The sequence below is a fragment of the Anas platyrhynchos genome, chromosome 13 (genome assembly GCF_047663525.1).
Source record: "Anas platyrhynchos isolate ZD024472 breed Pekin duck chromosome 13, IASCAAS_PekinDuck_T2T, whole genome shotgun sequence".
Lineage (NCBI taxonomy): Eukaryota > Metazoa > Chordata > Aves > Anseriformes > Anatidae > Anas > Anas platyrhynchos.
The window spans coordinates 17,944,279-17,963,875 of NC_092599.1; the positions used below are offsets into that span (position 1 = coordinate 17,944,279).

General features: G+C 45.7%; 1 protein-coding gene and 1 pseudogene across 1 annotated transcript; both read right to left on the minus strand.

The window, feature by feature from the left end:
• Positions 1-96: 96 nt before the first annotated feature.
• LOC140003575 (zinc finger CCCH domain-containing protein 11A-like) lies at positions 97-11,256 on the minus strand. Its single transcript, XM_072044296.1, has 7 exons — positions 11,121-11,256; positions 10,377-10,601; positions 10,070-10,146; positions 9,192-9,384; positions 8,382-8,551; positions 7,906-7,967; positions 97-7,361 (listed from the first exon to the last, which is right to left on the minus strand). The coding sequence occupies exons 2-7, from the start codon at positions 10,582-10,584 to the stop codon at positions 7,094-7,096; spliced, it is 978 nt and encodes a 325-aa protein (XP_071900397.1). The 5' UTR covers positions 10,585-10,601; positions 11,121-11,256; the 3' UTR covers positions 97-7,093.
• LOC140003574 (zinc finger CCCH domain-containing protein 11A-like) lies at positions 11,195-17,681 on the minus strand (annotated as a pseudogene).
• Between the last annotated feature and the right edge of the window lie 1,916 nt (positions 17,682-19,597).

The following is a 19,597-nucleotide window of genomic DNA, read 5'->3' on the forward strand; positions in this document are numbered from 1 at the left end:
CCTTTCATGAAAACGCTGCACATTTCTGTGCAAATTATTTCTGACTCTTCTGGACAAAAGTGGATGAAATAGTTCTTACAAATTAATAATCAAAGGTTGGAACCTTTTACTCACACAAACACTAGTGAATTTTCCAGGAAATATTTTTTTGGCAGGGAATTTTCCCAAATCTAAAATAAAGAGAGGAAAAGTTGGCTTCTCATATTAGTTACTGCTTTTGACTGCTGGACAAAGGGAATAAAAACAGTAGTTAAGTGCAAGCTTTCCTTCTCTTCTTTACTATGGATAGGAATCGTCACTTCGCACCTTTAGCACCTTCAGAAACACACCCAGTGCCATGCAGGTTCCTCTGCATCTACTTCTAACAATTACTGGTGCTCCTTAGCATGGAAGTTTGACTCAAAACACTCTCCAGATGTAGCTCTTTTGACTGCCCAAGGAGCTCATCATTTTGCTTGTTGCCTTCCAGTTTCCTGAACAGACCGGGAACGCTGTTCAGAATCTGAATGGATCTGGTCTAAGGAATGGGAAGAAAGCAAAACCAAGCATACCTCGCAGCCCTAAATTCCAGAAAAGCAGTCTCATTTTAAAAAGGACCTCAAAAGCTTTTTTTTTTTTTTTTAAACTGACATCTGCTAACACGGCAATCCAGGCGCTAAACCAACTGAAGTTGCCCCTGAAAGCCTGAATAAAAATTAGTAACTCTGGTGCACTCAGCAGGTCTGTAATAGAAGTTGGTAAGATTTTTAGATTTCTTTTTTTTTTTTTTTTGCTCCAGGGTGCCTGTGAAACTTTTGCATTACGAGATTTTGAACCTTTTGTACCAAAGAATTAGAGATGCGCTACAGTGCCAGTAGCTGGGGGTCTGGAAATACACACCAACAAGTGTCATAAGCTTTGCCTTTGCTGAAGGAAGATAAATAGTACCAAGAAAATCTGTCTAGTTTGTTTTACAGGCTTGTCTTTCTCAGTATGGAACAAACGGACCTCCCTGGTCTAACTTTGCAGTTGCCTATTCTGCCTTTGTCCTGGAGAGAAGAGCAAGAAAGGAACAAATCTATTTTTGCACTCCAAAAACGCAGTAGAGGAGGATTATCACACCCACCTAAGGGTACTTCCTTGTTTGTTTATAAAGCACCAAGTATTTCTCTTGGACAGTCTCTGTTGCTGGTCTGTTTTGTGCCTTCCATTTACAGTAAAGATACTAAGATGCTTACCCCTTGTTTTTTGTTGTTTTTTTTTTGTTTTGTTTTGTTTTTCTAAAGAACAGTGGAAGTGGAGAGTCGGATGACAAGCAAGAACAAACACTAGAAACTCCTTGTTCTGCCCCTGCTTTTTAATCACCCAGCATCACCCCGGCTGCAAAACAGCCTCTGCTGATTTACCTGCTTGTTAAAGCACCCCACAGGCTGCAAGTGCGGTGTGCTAGGTGTCAAGTTCTATTTCGCGCTGCACAGGGAACCATTCATCTTCCCACAGTCGAAGCACAGAACAGCCTCTTGCTAACAGAACTCATCCCTGCTGCTGCAAGAAACCTCACGGCCTGCAGGAAAACCTCAAGCTAAGAGTTCCAAAGCAAAAGCAGAAAACGCATGATTTGTACTCTTTATATTGGAGTAAATTCTAGCTGCTAAACGCTGCCTACATCTGAGGGCACGTGCTGAGGCTGGGGGGAAGGACACTCAATACCCACTGACAGCAGGAGTGCAAAGATGCCAGCCAAGAAGGCAAAGGTTAGAGCTGAACGCTGCCTCAGCTTCCTCCAGCAGCCAGCTGGGGGGCACCTTTCAGCACGCTCTCTGAGACTCTGAGCCCCGAGTTACCGCAGCCGCCAGCTACAGCTGCTCCTTGCTGGCCCAAACTATTGGAAGAGTCTTCAAACGTCAGGGACCTGTTTTATGACAGCCTCAAGATCCAATTAATCTGTTCCTGAAGGCGCTGATCGTCCTGGTGTTTCTGGAGCTGTCCAAGAACAATCCTGAACTGAGGCACTCGTCTGATCAGACAGTGCTTCGGCACAGATTTCTCTTTAGCTTGACACATCAAGGTGAAGAGGAATCGATTCTTGCAAGCACCCTCTCAAGCAGGGATCTAATAAGGTGACCAGAACGACAGATCTGTTGTGCAGATCTGAGCACGTCCCTCTGCAGGGAATCACTTTCAAGCCTAAGATGTTTCACCCATCTCCCTGCCCCAGAGCGACACAAGTAAAGCTCTTAAGCAATTGCTAACCTGTTCTCAGTGCTCACGAGTCCCAAATCACTCATTTTACAATCTATAAACCACGGCAGCTGGCACCTAGCTGGCACACGGTGACACTGCACACGTTGGCAGTGTCGTCAGGAGCTGCAAAGTCAGGGCTGAGGGGGTTAAGGGAAAACCACACATCAGTTTAGCAACTTGGCTCCCGTAGGATACTTCCTACGGCAGGAGTTTCAGCAAAGCCACTCAGAGGGACCTGCTGGCTAATTCAAACGGGACTTCTGCTGGAGCAGTCAGAAGGCAGCAGGAGATATCCAGTGGGCATCACTGTCAGTCTGTGGCAGTTTGGGGTCCAGGTATCAGTGGTTAGGTGGGGTTTTCTCTGCTTCACTTTCTCCAAAGCTGTGAAAAAATATTTCTTTTACAGCTCTGTACAGTCCCACGTTACGGATGGAACCAGCTGCATCAACTTCCAGTACGACGGCGTTGGAAAAAGGTGCCTTTGGTGGTCAGGAGCACAACAGCTCTGCTGATGTGTTATTTAAGTGTGGTCTTACATCTGAGTTTCCTCATAGCAGTATGTAGCTGAGGGGGTCCAAGTTTCCCAGGGAAGATTTATGTTTTTTCTCCTACCAAGCACCAGCTCAGTATACAAAGCTCTGTTAATAACACCCAAGCATGTAGATGTTAAACTGAAACTGCTTTTAAACCTAGTTGTTGTGACGAAAATAGCTTAAGTTAAGGTAAAAGTTCACATGGAAGTACAGAAAAACCCAGAAGCGCTTCCTGAGCTTCAGTTTACCAACAGCACCATCGGATTTAGATCCTGGCCTGGCAGCCAGGATGCAGGCTCTGTAAGCATTGCTGCCATGTGGAAGTGCCAAGGCAGGTTTCTGGCCTGCCCTGACTAAAAGACCTTTTTTTTTCATACAAACAGCGTGCCAGGTACGCTGTAATGCCAATGTGCCAGGTCAATAGAGGATGTCAAACAACAGAGGCGTTTCTCCTAATTTCTGGCATGAAAACGCTTTTAACAGCAGTCTTTTCACCAAGAAACCCCTCTCTATCTTCTCCAATGCTCCAGGATCTGCTGCAGCTGCAGCAGCCGCGCTGCTACAACCCACATCTTTGCCAAATCTTTTCAATAATTGTGCTTTACCTCGGCAATGTTGAGGTCACTCCTCTTCCTCCTCCAGCTGAGGAAGCAGCTCGCTGGCTCTGCCACACCGCAGGTGCGCAAGCGAAAGCTGGGAACACAGGAGTCAAACTCTCAGTGCTCACGAAGCCACCAGGGCACAGGGCTGACACAGAGGCACCCCGGATCTGCTCTCCCACCCCGCTGCGAGGCTCACAGCAGCCCCGACCCGAAGCGCACACAATGCTTCGCATGGTGATGTCACCGCTGACTCTGAGTCCCCAGGTGAGGATCTGCCTCACCACTCTCAACGCTGGGGTTGGGTTTTGGTTTTTTTTTTTCTTTTTTTTTTTTTTCTTTTAAACATTCACAGCTTATGGGAAAACATCAGGTAAACCACAGATCGCTAGGGAAGAAGTCCCACACGAGGGAAGTCCGTGCTCTTCTTCCAGGCAGCGGCACGTGCTTTAACACGCCGCGTTCGACAAAGCAGCTCTCCCCGTTTTGCTCAGTGGCAACAGGCACGACTGCAACGCACACAGGTGTAGGCAGCACCTGCAGGTCCCAAACCCTTAACCGGTTTGTAGAGAGCACCAATTTTTGAAGTAGTGGTTCTCCCTTAATCCATGAGCCCTTCTTTCCTTTATTTATAGCGGGTGGCTCTCCTCCATTTTCCTCCTCAGTGTCTGAGCAGACACTGGGAATCGTTTCCGGAGGAAGGGCACTGCTGAAGCTCCTACATCTACTCTCCGAGAAAAGAGGGTATGTCAAAGAATACAGATTTGCTTTCTTTATCCTTTTTGAAATACAATTTCTGAAATCAACGCTGCCGCCTGGCAGCAAATACCTACGGGACTAAAGAGGATTCCTCATCCTCACTGTAACGTTGTAGTTAACCTCCCAACGAGCCCATCTCCCCAGGAAGCGGCCATTTGAGATGGGAAGGGGCAGAGCAAGAGGAAGCTCTCCTTAGCCTAGCTCTTCCCCCAACACCACCTCGCCACCCAGCACCAAATTCAATTCACCTGCTCCGCCCGACCAGTCGAACGGGCGTCCGACGCTGGCACACGCCACAGCGGTGGTTCTGACGTGGCTTAAATCACCTATCCGCAGAATATCTCGGCTCTGTACGCTCAAATAACGCAGTAGTTGAGAAATAACGCCCAGAGCTCACACTCTGAGTGCAGCCCAACAGCACCGAAGCACCGGGAGGCTAAACATTCCCAACCTGGCAACAAGGCTGACCCAAGCAACAGCACGGAACCCTTCTGCACCTTCAGCGTGGACATCAGCGGAAGGAAACACAGATTTTTTTTTCTCCTGGGGCTGCACCGCTCAGGGCCAGCAGAGCAGCGCTTCCCCTTCCCTTCTCTGTCTGTGCCAAGATCGTGCCTCGTCTCTCGAGTCCTGCCCGTGATGGTGCCTGGCCTCAGCCCCTTGAGGCGGCCATTCCTCCACCACCGCAGCTCTCGTGGCAAGCTGCGAGTCATTTTATGTCTTGTCACGGCTTTCCAGAGCCAGGCACACAGGTTCTGGAGAAGGCTGGGGCAGGACAAGCCTGCTTTAAGCCCCAAACTCCTCTCAGGCCAGGCCTACCCTCCGGGCCCAGCAGCACTCATCCTGCCTGCCCCAGGACCCGCAGGTTGCGCCCTGTGGTAGCAGCAAAGAGCCCCCCAAATGTCTCTCCTGGGGTACACAGGGCTGAGGCAGCCCCGTCACTGCACAGACACCCACGGGACACGTCACCAGAGCCGCTAGCGGCTTGGCAATTAAGGACGTGGGAGAGGAGCCAAAGAAACAAAAGACAAAGAAAGAAACAGTGGCTGTTTTTCTCCCCATTTAAATAGCTAAAAGCACCGCTAACAGTTGATTTCTTTGCGTCCAGCCTGTACTACGTTTAAAGAAAGAAGCAGCTTCTGCTGAGGAGGTGGAAGACGCTGTCAGCAGAAACACCGTGCCTAGAATGCGAGCAGGGAAGACAGCGATGCTGCGAAATAAAGCTTTTACAGCCGCTTCAGATCAGTTGGCCCGGGCTCCAAGGGTCAGACACCCAGCTGGGAACACTGGATTTCCTCCTCGATAGCCTTGCCCAGCTCAATCTTGCCATCCTGACTTGGCTCCAGAGAAAGCCTCTTATTAAAAGCACAGAGAAACAATAGCTTCTCGGCCAAAAACTAGGAGTTCAAGCAAGCCAGTGAAAAAACTGTGCTTGGGAACAAGAACGTTTCAGAGGCTAGTTGATTTTAGTTCTCATCGTCACTCGCGTCATGGCAAAGGGCCTCTACAGAGGCAAAAGAGTCTCAGCACTGAGGTAGGACATAGCTCAAACACCAGCCCCAGAAGGTGGAGATCATAGCCTTGACTCACCCTAAAGGCATCGCAGAAAGGGCACCAGGTAAGAGGACAAGGAGGATTTTGGCTCTAGGGTTAGTTTGTCACATAGCCCAGGAGCCACTGGCTTTGGCTAGCATTTGACAGCTGATTCTGGACCTTGAATGGACGAAGCCATACTCTGCCTCTGCATAATGAGGCTTGCATAGAGAGAAAACCCACACTGCCTATAGGGACTCTATCATAGCAGTGGGCTTGCTTCTTGATCCCCATCCCTCAACACACAGACGTGTGGTTTTGTCCAAACATTAAGTATTTACAACAAATTCGACAAGTGCTTTTCCTCTGCCAGCAGCAAATGCCTGAGGGCCCCCACAGCTTCACAAATCATAGCGGGAAGAGCCTACCGTGCCGCAAAAAGGTCGGAAAATAATTCAAAATTGATCTGCTAGGGGAAAAAAACGATGGCTGGTGGCAGGGTACACAATACACCCGAATCTCAGCTCTGTCCTCCGCAGGGTCAGTGCCCACGCCCAAGCGCGATGCTGATGGCACCCGAACATTTGCTGTAGCAGGCAGCAGAGCCAGCAGCTCAGGGGAGCAATTCTGAAAACCAAGAGGCACTTAAACAACCCTTCAGCGACCCCGTGACTGCGGCAGAGTCCCGACTGCTCGCCCCGGAGTCCTCACACCAGCAAAAAGCACCAACCAAAGCCTGGGGGAACTTTGGTACAGCACAAGAGAAGGGAGTGGGGGTAGCGGAGCCGCATGGCAGAGCTGCTGTTTTTCACCATTTGATCATCCCTGAGAACTGAAAGTAAGGCTGGGTGGGCTGACCCCCACCCCCACTCCTGGCAGCAAGCTCGGTCCACAACACACTGGAATAACGATTCTGCTCCCTCCCACCCCTACAGCTTCATCATCTGACACGGGTACAGTCAAAACAATGGCATACACGAGTAGAAGTCACGAGTTGACATAGTAACTCCAGGATTTGGCTATCAACTGTCCGAGAAATCAGAACACCGAAGCTTCACAACGTGCCCAACATCGAGTTGTGCCAAGGGGGGAGGAAGGAAGAAGCTTTACGTTTGAGCCTTCAGAGCATCGCTCCATCAGAAGATCGATTTGCAGCCACCGTGGCGTGCCAATGGAGATCTTTCTGTGCCAAAAGAAGTGCTTTGTCCTCTCGATAGCGAAGGTAGCCACCTATAGTTACAGAACGGATGCACAAGCCCTTAACTCTGACCAGCAGGGAAATTTAGGACAACTGAGTGCACATCCTGCCAATTTCTACCAGTTCGGACTGTGCTTTAAGTCTCATTGCAAAGCCTCAGTTAGAAAAAGGATCACCTCGGGGTATCCAACAAGAAGAACAGTTTTAATTTTTTTTTTTTTTTTTAATATACCATAGGACTACGCAGTTCAACTGTCAATCATCTCGGAGAGTTCAAGGAGGAGCTCATCGTCGTCCTTCCCTAGGTCTAAGTCGCTTTCGGCTTCCAGTCTGCCTCCTGAGATTTCCCAAAGTAGCTGCTCCAAATCGTCATCCACAGATAAGGGCGCGTTCCCTGTGGAACTCAGTCGGCGTGTCCGTGCCTCTTCTAGCTGGGAAGAAGCTGAGGTCGAGGTCTCGAGATCGATCTCCATCTGCTCCTCTAATCTTGCCGGGCTTCCGAGACGCACTTCAGTTCTTGGGAGAGCAAGAAAGAACAATCAGGATATGCCATTTCTTAACGGGAAATCCCTTTTCTGCAAACCGGCTCTTAAAACTGTAGGCAAGCCCTCCTACGCTTCAATCTTACACAGGGATTGTTATCAATCAACCCAGGGCTACATTTAGAGCCCGATGTGTTACCAGGTACATTTTTCAGTCTGGGGCTTTATCTGTGAAGCCAGGGCACCTGGAGTTGAGGTGGCATTCTTGAGGACCAAAAGGCAGAGGACACTACTGCTCATCTATCACCTCACGAGGAAGTAGAACTTCACGTCCTCCTCGTTCAGGTATTCAGACAACCCAAGAAGTCACTGGAAAGCTGTGCTGACTTGCAGCATTTAAAGAAAGCCTAATTAAGCAATCCTGCTAGCTGCTAGAAAGTGGTTTCAGGTGACTTATTCCTTTGATGGATTTGGGCTTTAATGATCTCAGAACCCTCCTTTTTTCCCACATGTGACAGAACTTATGTTTCCCTGGGGATATACACTGATTAAGAAAAAGAACAAGTTGGGGTTGTCACCTGTTTGGGGCATTTTCTTCAAGTCTGATGGCTGGGATGTGCTCCGGCACGTCTGAAACACCCTAGAAAGCAGCAAAACAGTATTTATGACACATGGGTAAAAGATTCCTTAATAGCTTTTTCCTCCACACTGCTTCTCCTCTGGCATTGCGGAGCCGTGGCCAAAATACAAAACCAAGGTGCTCCTGAAGAAAGTTCACATTCACCTGGAGGTTACTCATGATCTTGTGTCTTTTAAGAACATGGCATTCATGGACAAAATCCCCCCCACCAGAGAAATCACAGCATCACAGTACCGGTTAAAGAGTGCCATTCAGCTCATAAATACAGAAGGGTTCTACAAGCATCCTGTAGACAGCTACTGGATTTCAAAGGAAACAGAAGGCCTGCAGAACGTTTGACTTTTCCACCTTTTCTCCTAGAGGAGGGTAGGGTTTTAACAAGGGATCCATCTCTGCATTAGCCCCTGGCCTTACCATGGCTGCTTTTTTGGCTGGAGGTCCCATCATGTCAGCATCCAAGGCACTCCGGAGTTCCACAGCTGCTATGGCAGAGGGATAACTCCCAGGTGCCTTACGTTTCAGTGCCTTCTTCTTGGGGAAAGTGACTTTCCCACCCGAAGGCTTCGCAGATGTCATCAAGTTGGCTAGAGTAAAAGGAAGAGAGAACTGATACAGTCTTGCTCTGCCTCAGGAAAAATCCAGGTTCTCTTCATCATTTCCACAGTCCTTCTACACAGTTAAATGCATTTGGCCAGCAGAATTGCACCGCCATTGCCTGGATTCTCAGGAATGTTTTCCACATAGCAAACTCTGTCTACCAACAATCCATACAAAGGAACCAAGAAACCGAATAGCTACAGTAAATAAGAATCCAGGACAAGGGAAACCTCAGACACATAGCAATCCTAAGTGCAAGCTACGTTCACAAATATAGACAGCTTTTATATTTCAAGTCCTGCTCCCTCTAGGAAAGGAAAAAGCAGCAGTTAGGGTAGGACAAGAGTGTATGCAACTGTTGTACCAGCTTCCTCTCCCTTGCAGTGATGTCCCACAGTTAAGTTGTTCTACAAAGTCCAAATTTGTAGTGTCATTTTCTACTCTCCCGTTCCTTACCTAACATCTGGCTGGCAGGAAAAGAAACAAACTAAGAAAAAGAAAGTCCACACTTCGCTTCGTAGCATTGCGTGGCAAAATGCACCCAGCCAGAGTTACAGCATGAGAATTGTCATCTTCTGTCTGTATTTCAGAAGACAACCTAAGGAACTCTTAACCTTCAACACTTACTTTTAGCTTCCCGGCCCTGAAATTGAGCTGCCACTTTCCCTGCTGGTTCGGTATGAAAGAAGCCAGCAGCAGATTTGACAGCAGCTTCCTCCTTCCCAAGCTTCTCTTGTTGTTCTCTCTGTTGCCACTTCTCCCACCGGCTCTCTTCAAAGCTCTTCTCTGGACATTTAAGACTTCCACTCTGCTGAGTGGGCTAGAAGGAAAGAAAAGCAGTGCATGAATAGGACCAAAAAAAAAATCCGTGGAGATTTCGTTAAGAAAATCTGATCAGCAATCCCTCCAAAATGGTCTTGATGTGGAACAGCATATTAATATCGTTCAGGTTACTGTTGTGTTTTTTTTTTTTTTCCCTAAAATTCTGCCTGTAACAAGAGCCATGCTTTACTATGGACACAGTCTCACGTATCTGCAATATCCACTATGGCAAGCTTCTTTAAACAGCTAGGGTGTTCTGCTGTACATCTATTTATCACATTCTTTTTAAGCAGCAGAAAGTCATACAAGTTCCCCTAGACAGTTTCCACTGACAGATTGATTTCCTTGAACATAGAACTCTGGCCTTCTGTATTAAATCCTTCATGTCTGACAGATCAAGTCAGTAAGAACAAAAAGAATTCCCTCCACGTTAACTGTGTAGATTTCAGCTGGTGCTAACAGGGTTTCTTTGTTGCTGTGGTATAAACAGACTGATTCCAAGTTTGAGGAGTACAGAGTTGTCTGGAAATGCTGCTGGCGATAGGATTTAGACTGCACTGCAGCTCCTACCAGGTGCTGAAGGGTAAGAACACGCTCAAGAGGGTGGCACACGGTGAGTAACCAAACTTGTCAGAATGATCAGAAATTGTACGAATGGATGTGCGTCTTCACAGAGGACTCACCTGTACATCAGGCACAGAGGAAAGTTTAGGAAAAGGCCGGTTCAATTCCACTGCCTTCTTTTCTTTTTTTAAAGCACCTGAAAAAGAAGAGAAAAAAAAGTTTGGTCAACGGCAGAAATAAAGAAAGCTGGGTACTTGTTTCCTTTGTGCATTTATTTCCTTGTGCCCCATGAGAGAGAGAGAGAAAGGCTACAATGTGCAATCCATTCAGCAATTATCCATGAAGCAGATCCTGAGCAAACTGAACTTGCTCAAGATGGGAAGCACCTCACTGGGGCAGCCATTAAAGCATCTGTTTATGGAGCACCTGTTAGTTTTGTGCTCCATAAAGATTTCTGCTCTGCTGGGGCAGGTCCGGGTTGTGCTGAGGGAGCTGCACGAGCAGGTCTTGCCCCTGCGCTGGAAGCTTCAGTTTTACCATGCCCTTCAGCCTCGGCTTTGGCTTGAGTTTCGCGTCTCTGAAGAGCTTTCTCACGACGGATTTCCTCCAGTGTTTTCACATGGATCTCTCCCATCGGCTTAGCAGCCTTCCCTGTCATCATCAAGAAATGAGGAGAAGCACCAACATTTAAAGAGAGTCCAGCAATAGTTTCAGTCTCCAACATTTGTCAGAGCACTAAGGAAAACTAATCTTGAGTGTTCCCAATAATGCATCTTAGAACAATATCCTTAGAATGACATTCTCCTCCTCCTCTGAGCCACTTGTATTTTGAAGACCAGCCCTATCCAGAGAGAACTGCTACACAGAAATGCTGCTTTACTTTAGTACTTTTTCAGACTGCATTTCAAATTCCTGCTCCTGGCAGTGGTTCTGTTCTAATTGTACGGAACGGTTCACAGAAGCAGCCAAAAACCTTGACAAGGCACAAGTAGAAAAGAAACACACACCTAGAGCCAGATTTCTGATAGTGGCTGTCAGAAGAGCTTCAGCACTCAAGCAAGAGGCATCAGTTCTTTGTTTTCATTTCAATTAGTTTTTAGGGATGGATGAAAGCAGTCCAAGTTCATGGAAAGGAAGGAGGAGAAAGCATATTTAATATCTAGCTGTTACCTCTCTCAGTACTGGTCTGTTTCGGAGGTAATCCCAGCCTGTCCTTCAGAGACTTGGCAACTTGAACTGCAAAACAGAAAAAGAACGAATTAGGGAGGCTGCAGAATGTCAACTTCAGGTTCACATTGCAAAACAAGACAGGAAAGGGAACTTTGAATCCCAGTGATTACCACCTCAGCCAACATGCAAAAAGAAGCATCACTGGAAAAGGACAAACAGAAAGACTAAATACAAAACCCAGGAATCCAATCCAGATGCCCGTTTAGTACCTGGATCTCTCTTGGGTGCTTTGTCAGCATTTCCCGGAGCCTCTACCTTCTTCCCCAGCCTTTCAGCAAGGCGGCGCTTCACTGGAAGGGTGCTTACATCATCTTCAGAGAAAACAAGGAATATTCTAAGAACTTTTCTTTGCAGGAAGCTTTGAGAACAGTCAACAACAAGCTTCTATTTTTCAAGCATATTTTCATAGAATTGCCTTTCAGCTGATAAATGATTTTTTTTTTTTTTTGACCATTTCTGCAGTCAACACAGATCTCCACTGCAACGTATTTTCCTTTCATACATCAAAAATACTCTTTAATGCAGTCATATATAGAAGGCAGCACCTACGTAACAGCTCATAAAAAGTTCTTACCCGCGGAGGCTTTCCGTTTTCCTTGTCTAGCAGCAAGATCTAGTCGAACCACAGGTTCCTCCCCTAAAACAAAAGGGATTTTCTTTTTCTATTTCACAGAAACCAGTAGCCAACAGAAGTATTATCCTGTTAGCCCATCTCCAACATGTCAGACACTGTTTTGACAGCTAAACCACATAAACTCATATTTTAACTATAATTAACATAGGAAAAAAATATTAATAGTCTCAGTGCTTGCTTCAAATTCCAGCTGAGATAGTAGAGAGTGAATCTGAGTCTGCCTGACAGCTATACTTTGTGCAGAACAAAGCTGCATAAGCAAGCAGAATATTATTAGGTACACATGCTGACAAATAGTCCTTTCGAAGGTGAATGTCTACGAGTAAAAGTACTTCCACACTTTTTTCCCTTTCAAAGGCATTTGCACAGCTCTAAACAATTTATACACAAACTCCTGTCATACTGTGTCCACACCTGCCACTGGCAGCCTCTTTAATGCCTCCGAAATTGCTTCTTATATAGCACTGTCTTCTACAGCTCTTTCTTCTCCTTACTCTTCTGTTTTTCAGGTACCCCCCTATTTGCATACTGACACTTTTCTTTTCTCCTGCCACTGCACTTAACCTGAGCACCAAATCTTGCCAGTACAACCAGGGACTTTAAGCATAAAAGCACGTTTTGAACAGAAGGCAGCACCAGAAGGCTAACATGGGTGAATTGTTTTAATTATTGCTTAACCCTCCAGTTTAGGAGTAAGGAAATCAAAACAAAAGCATTCACTATTACCTTTCCTGGAAGACAGTGTCACAGTTCTCACCACTGTCTGGACGTTTTCCTTTTCTAGAGCAGGAAAAAATCATAGAATCAATGGGACGAAGAGAAGATCTTGAAGAACCTTCTGTTCAGAGCAACCAAAACATAAGGAAGTTTACCCGACATAAAAAACTATCGCAAAGAACAAAAAACTTTAAATTATTTGTTACTGTCCAAAATACAGCAAGCAGAGCATGTAAATAAGAGAGGTGACTAATTTGCCTCTGGTTGCCCTTTGAACTCCCATTTAGAATACCAGCTGGCTGAGAATCAGGTTGCTTGATGCCCCCAGCTAAAAATGGAAGTCTGTCCCTCAAGCAGCTCCCAGGCACCATCACCTGCCGTGAACAGGATAGGAAAGTAGGGAATATTAACTCACCACCGTGTCTCTTATTTTTTTCCTTCATCTTCTGCGATTTGATTTCCTCAAGTGTTTTTATTCCAAAATTCAGATTGCCCTCTGAAAACAGGAAACAGTTCATGAGACAGGCTTAGAGGCATTCACTGAGGACCACAGCTCCTCAGGCTTCTTAGCGCTCAGCAACTTTCTGAAGTATTTAGAATAAAGCCTGTCAACACTCCTCACAAGTGAAAGAGCCAGAGAACCAAGGGCATTTTGCCCCTCCTTTCATCCGTCAGGCTTAAAAATGTAGTTTTAATTTTAATCCATTTACACGATATTAGATCCCTCTGTCGTTAGATATGGCTTATCAACAGTGGTTGCAAGGCTGCACGTGCAGCCATTTCAACTCCACGCTGTGGCCCTGTTTTGTTCTCCAAAAGTAAAGAAAAGGAGTTCACCTTTCTGACCCAATGGGCACATGATGGTATTCATGGCAGAAATGAGATCATGGAAATAACCGAGTCCATTCAGCACCCCTACATTTTGTTGTGTTTTTACACCACGCTGCTTTTGAGTTAACTGTCAAGTTCTTCTGATTTATCCTACTAAGGTGCATCAATACCTTGTTTAGTAGTAGTAGAACTGCCTTTGCGAGTGGAAATCACCCGTAATCCATTTTTGCCTTCCGCAGCTGGTTGCTGGACGGGAGTTCTAGTTTCTTCTCCTTCCTCAGAAAGTTGGTCTGAAGGGGAAAAATCTATTCAGTTATGCATAGACCAGATTGTTCATGATTACGTAGCTCATGCAGTGACACTTCAGCCCATGCTTCATATAAAAAACTTTGTTGCTGTTTTTTTTTTGTTTTTTTTTTTGTTTTTTAAAACAGCTACACTGACCTGATGAACTCCTAAGTAGAATACACTAGGACAAAACATCTAGGACTCTAGATTCTCTCTGCAGCTTTAACTACTACACAACACATTGCTCTTCAGACAGAAAAAAGAAATTTCCTTCCTAGTTTCACATAGAACTTTACACAACAGACCAGCTAAAGCCAGGAGTGGTTCTAAGCTTTCCTCCAACGTTTCAGGTTCTGTCCACTGACTGCCAGACAAAGCCACCAGTGACCTGGCCACACTGCCTGCCCTATCGCTAGTCAGACCTCAGGTCATCTGTGATTTATACTTTCATTTACAGCACAGATTCCTTCAAGAACCAAAGATTTACACAACCATTTACAGCACAAATTCCTTCAAGAACCAAAACATGCTCACCATCATCATCTTCATCATCATCTGCAGCATTGATTACAACTGGAGAGTGTGTAGGGCTTGGGACATTTTCAGAGTTTTCCACTTTCATCACCCCCTTAGCTGTGGAGAGGGATTTGACTGGACAGAAAGTTTGTTTTGCTGCAGTGACATCTGAGCCACTTTGAAAGCATCGTCCGCGGACTCAGGCGGACTTGGCAGTGTAGCTAGAGGAAGAGGAGGATCATCGGTAATATGGCAGTTTAAAACTTTGACCACAATTTGGCAAAGAGGTGGTAGGAAAGGCAGATAACCCGCACAGACAACGAATTCAGCATCTGCTTTTGCCCATCCCATCACTGTTTACACCGTCAACAATGACTTCCCTTTGAACAACAACACATCTCCCTGCCACCCAGCAAAAGATGAAACAACAGGAAGCAAACTGCAAGGCAAACATCACACAAAGCCAAGAGAAGCTGAGCACGAAAGCAGAAAACAAACACCAGCAGTACACTCCGTGCAGTACACCTATGACTGCAGACCTTTTCCTGCACTCACAAATGAACAGTTACCTGATGCCCCCTACAGGATTGGCACCCACTAAGTAATACTCCAAGTTAAGCGCTTCAAGAAAAAGGACCTAAACTCACTCTTGCTTGGTGGGAAGAATTGTCCATCGATGTCACGTCCCTTTGCATGACGAAAAGCACAGTTGGCTTTCTGACAGCCTCCCGGCTGCTTCTCCCAGTAGCAAGGAATCTCACTGCGCTTTTTCTGAAGACAGAAAGAAAGAAAAGCTCGTGATAACACGCACCTGAGGCTTGCAAAGAGATGCGCAGCTCCAGATCATGACAGCTGTCACAACACAGTGCTGAAACATCATTCCAAAGGTCAGTTTCTCAGTTAAGTGGAGTATTTCTGGGCATATTCACAAAGTTTGCATAAGCTGGAACCACTATGCACATTTAGATTTGTCATCATTCAGTTTGAGAAGACAGGCACTCTCAGACATCAGTTGAGGGTGGCTTAAACTAATACACCTAGGATTATACTAGCATTATTCAGAGGGAAAAAGAACATCTGAAATTGCCTAGGTTAACCCTGTCTAGAACTACTTCTTGGAGACTTAGTTCTTCTGCACCTTTAACTTTCCCCACTTCCTACCCCAGGCAGCTAGAACAGCGTTATCGGAAGGATTTTATTTCCCTCTGCTTCCTCCCACCCCCTCTCTTGGTAACAGAAACCAGTATGATTTTGAAGCAAACGAATCTATCCTGCACAAGCACAATCAGTACACCTACGGCACTAAAAAATGCTTTTGTTGATTTAGTTTGAGAACACATCGTTAGGCACTCACGTCAATTTCCATGTGTCTGAATCGGCAGACGTTCCTGAGACAACGACCCTCCTGCCACAGCTTGCAGACCGTCTCATTGCCCAGAGCAGCTTCGCAGTGGCGGTAGGCACATTTGTCTCCCTGGAACCAAAAGGAAACCAACGAGGAAAATAGAGTACAGCCTCAAAAATGGCCATGCTGCTGCCTAAGGTTGCTACAACTGAATTCAGAATCTATCTGGTTCTCAAGTTAACCAAAGACCAGTGTGCTTCCTCCTCCTAATCTACTCCTTCCTGAAAAAAATGGGGAAAAAAAAGCAAAGCAAAGGAAAGCCAGCCATACCTTGGTACAGGTAGAATAGAAATAGAAGTAGCAATCCTCTCCTTGTTTAGACATGCCGACGAGTTCTGCTAACAAGCTCGGCTTCTCTCCACAGGGACTTCCTCTGCTCTTGGAGAGAGCTGTCTTCACCCTTGCTTGGGCTGAAAGTCTTCTACCGGCTTGTGAGCAGGGAAATCTTCTTTTGAAAAGTAACCCTCCTGAAGAAAGTAACAAGTGAAAAATAATGAGGAACCAACATTTTTCCAGCTTTCTTCAGTTCATCAAATCAAGTTATCAGTCTCTCGAAGAGAGCAAAGCCTTGAAATCAGCTGTTACATGAACTAACTAAATATGAAAGTTCCCTAAAGCTGCCAGGAGCTTCGTCAGCAAGCGTTCTCTTCCACATCCTCAATAAGATGACTTGGAGCACACCTGGAAGCCTGAAAACGGAGTCACTCCTTAAAAATCCACCTGATCATACATGCAAGTCAATAATCAACTCTGGCTACAAATAACTTCTCTAGAACACAGTTAGGACGCATTAAACAGCACGTTGCAGGCACTGTGGGTCTTCCATTTCACCTACCTGGACAACCTCAGCAAAGTTATCGATCTTCAAAGACTTCCAGTTAACTTCTCCTGGAGGCCGAACCAAGACTGAATCCGTGAATTATTAATAAAGGGCTAGGAAGAATTTTCCTCCTCACTTTGCCAAGGGAACCTCTCATCCACAATTCAAACATAGCATGCGCTTTTAAACAGCTTATAACTAATAGAGGAAGCAAGTCCATTTGAATGCTCTCTCAGACTGGAGACAGCCAGGGTTAGTTAGCTCTTCAAAACAATATAAACCAAAAAACAAAACAAAACAAAAACAAAAAACCCAGCGCATTTAGAGATGAACTCGTGATTCAAAGTGGCTGCAAAAATGAGGCTCCATGTTCTACAGCCGGTCAATCTAACTTTTTTTTTTTTTTTAATTTAAAATTCAGTATGTTCCAATCTCTGGTCTTCAAGATTTCTTCACCTATTAAGAAAACACAAAAACCTTTCCCTGTCTTTATTACCTGTACAGCAAAAAACATACCAGTGCATATAAATCCACAGATGTGCATACGCATACACACATCTGTGTTTATACACACACGAGGAGGGAGTGAGAGAAAGTTAGCGAGAGCGACAGTGAAAATCAGAATTTTTGCCTTTTCGACACAGAGAGCGCGTAGAAATTCTCTCATTTTGAGGGAACTAGAAAAAAATGGAGGCTCTACAAAAGATTTTGATGAGTATGCCTTCGAGGCCGATGCTTTGTAACATGAGTGATCTGGGGGCCAGCACACAAATATGCAGACGTATGTACATGCATACAGGATAAACAGATCTATACACACAAGCGTGCACAGTGTATGTTGTATGATCTCCATAGCGAGAACAACTCGTAGCCCTGATCAGACACGTAGAGTTGCAATCAATTAAGAGCAGGAAGACAGCAGATCAAGGGTACAGCAAGCTTTGAGAGGCAGGGGAATGCTCACTTTGCCAGTGGCATGGCTGCATGATACCAAGGATTTTGAATTAGTTGGATTTTTTGGAAGCAATTGGGTTTTTCTTTCTACGCTGTAGCAAATACCACAGGTTTGCCATCACGTGCTGTTCCCTAATCCATATCTCCATCCTCATCCATTGCTGCAGGATCATGAAAGGTTAGAGAAGACGACTTAGGTCTTCTTCAATTTAACAGCCAATGATTTTTCGATGAGCAGAGCTGCAACAGATTTTATTTAGCCACAAGCATTTTGTTTTTCTTTTTTCTGAGATGAAGTCAGAAATTTTGATTCTTTTTTTTTTTTTAAAGACACTAAATGTCACAAAACCTGCAACCAGACCAGATAAAGTTCAAATTAGAGTGATTCTGAATCCTTTCATGAAAACGCTGCACATTTCTGTGCAAATTATTTCTGACTCTTCTGGACAAAAGTGGATGAAATAGTTCTTACAAATTAATAATCAAAGGTTGGAACCTTTTACTCACACAAACACTAGTGAATTTTCCAGGAAATATTTTTTTGGCAGGGAATTTTCCCAAATCTAAAATAAAGAGAGGAAAAGTTGGCTTCTCATATTAGTTACTGCTTTTGACTGCTGGACAAAGGGAATAAAAACAGTAGTTAAGTGCAAGCTTTCCTTCTCTTCTTTACTATGGATAGGAATCGTCACTTCGCACCTTTAGCACCTTCAGAAACACACCCAGTGCCATGCAGGTTCCTCTGCATCTACTTCTAACAATTACTGGTGCTCCTTAGCATGGAAGTTTGACTCAAAACACTCTCCAGATGTAGCTCTTTTGACTGCCCAAGGAGCTCATCATTTTGCTTGTTGCCTTCCAGTTTCCTGAACAGACCGGGAACGCTGTTCAGAATCTGAATGGATCTGGTCTAAGGAATGGGAAGAAAGCAAAACCAAGCATACCTCGCAGCCCTAAATTCCAAAAAAGCAGTCTCATTTTAAAAAGGACCTCAAAAGCTTTTTTTTTTTTTTTAAACTGACATCTGCTAACACGGCAATCCAGGCGCTAAACCAACTGAAGTTGCCCCTGAAAGCCTGAATAAAAATGAGTAACTCTGGTGCACTCAGCAGGTCTGTAATAGAAGTTGGTAAGATTTTTAGATTTCTTTTTTTTTTTTTTCACCAAGAAACCCCTCTCTATCTTCTCCAATGCTCCAGGATCTGCTGCAGCTGCAGCAGCCGCGCTGCTACAACCCACATCTTTGCCAAATCTTTTCAATAATTGTGCTTTACCTCGGCAATGTTGAGGTCACTCCTCTTCCTCCTCCAGCTGAGGAAGCAGCTCGCTGGCTCTGCCACACCGCAGGTGCGCAAGCGAAAGCTGGGAACACAGGAGTCAAACTCTCAGTGCTCACGAAGCCACCAGGGCACAGGGCTGACACAGAGGCACCCCGGATCTGCTCTCCCACCCCGCTGCGAGGCTCACAGCAGCCCCGACCCGAAGCGCACACAATGCTTCGCATGGTGATGTCACCGCTGACTCTGAGTCCCCAGGTGAGGATCTGCCTCACCACTCTCAACGCTGGGGTTGGGTTTTGGTTTTTTTTTTTTTTTTCTTTTAAACATTCACAGCTTATGGGAAAACATCAGGTAAACCACAGATCGCTAGGGAAGAAGTCCCACACGAGGGAAGTCCGTGCTCTTCTTCCAGGCAGCGGCACGTGCTTTAACACGCCGCGTTCGACAAAGCAGCTCTCCCCGTTTTGCTCAGTGGCAACAGGCACGACTGCAACGCACACAGGTGTAGGCAGCACCTGCAGGTCCCAAACCCTTAACCGGTTTGTAGAGAGCACCAATTTTTGAAGTAGTGGTTCTCCCTTAATCCATGAGCCCTTCTTTCCTTTATTTATAGCGGGTGGCTCTCCTCCATTTTCCTCCTCAGTGTCTGAGCAGACACTGGGAATCGTTTCCGGAGGAAGGGCACTGCTGAAGCTCCTACATCTACTCTCCGAGAAAAGAGGGTATGTCAAAGAATACAGATTTGCTTTCTTTATCCTTTTTGAAATACAATTTCTGAAATCAACGCTGCGGCCTGGCAGCAAATACCTACGGGACTAAAGAGGATTCCTCATCCTCACTGTAACGTTGTAGTTAACCTCCCAACGAGCCCATCTCCCCAGGAAGCGGCCATTTGAGATGGGAAGGGGCAGAGCAAGAGGAAGCTCTCCTTAGCCTAGCTCTTCCCCCAACACCACCTCGCCACCCAGCACC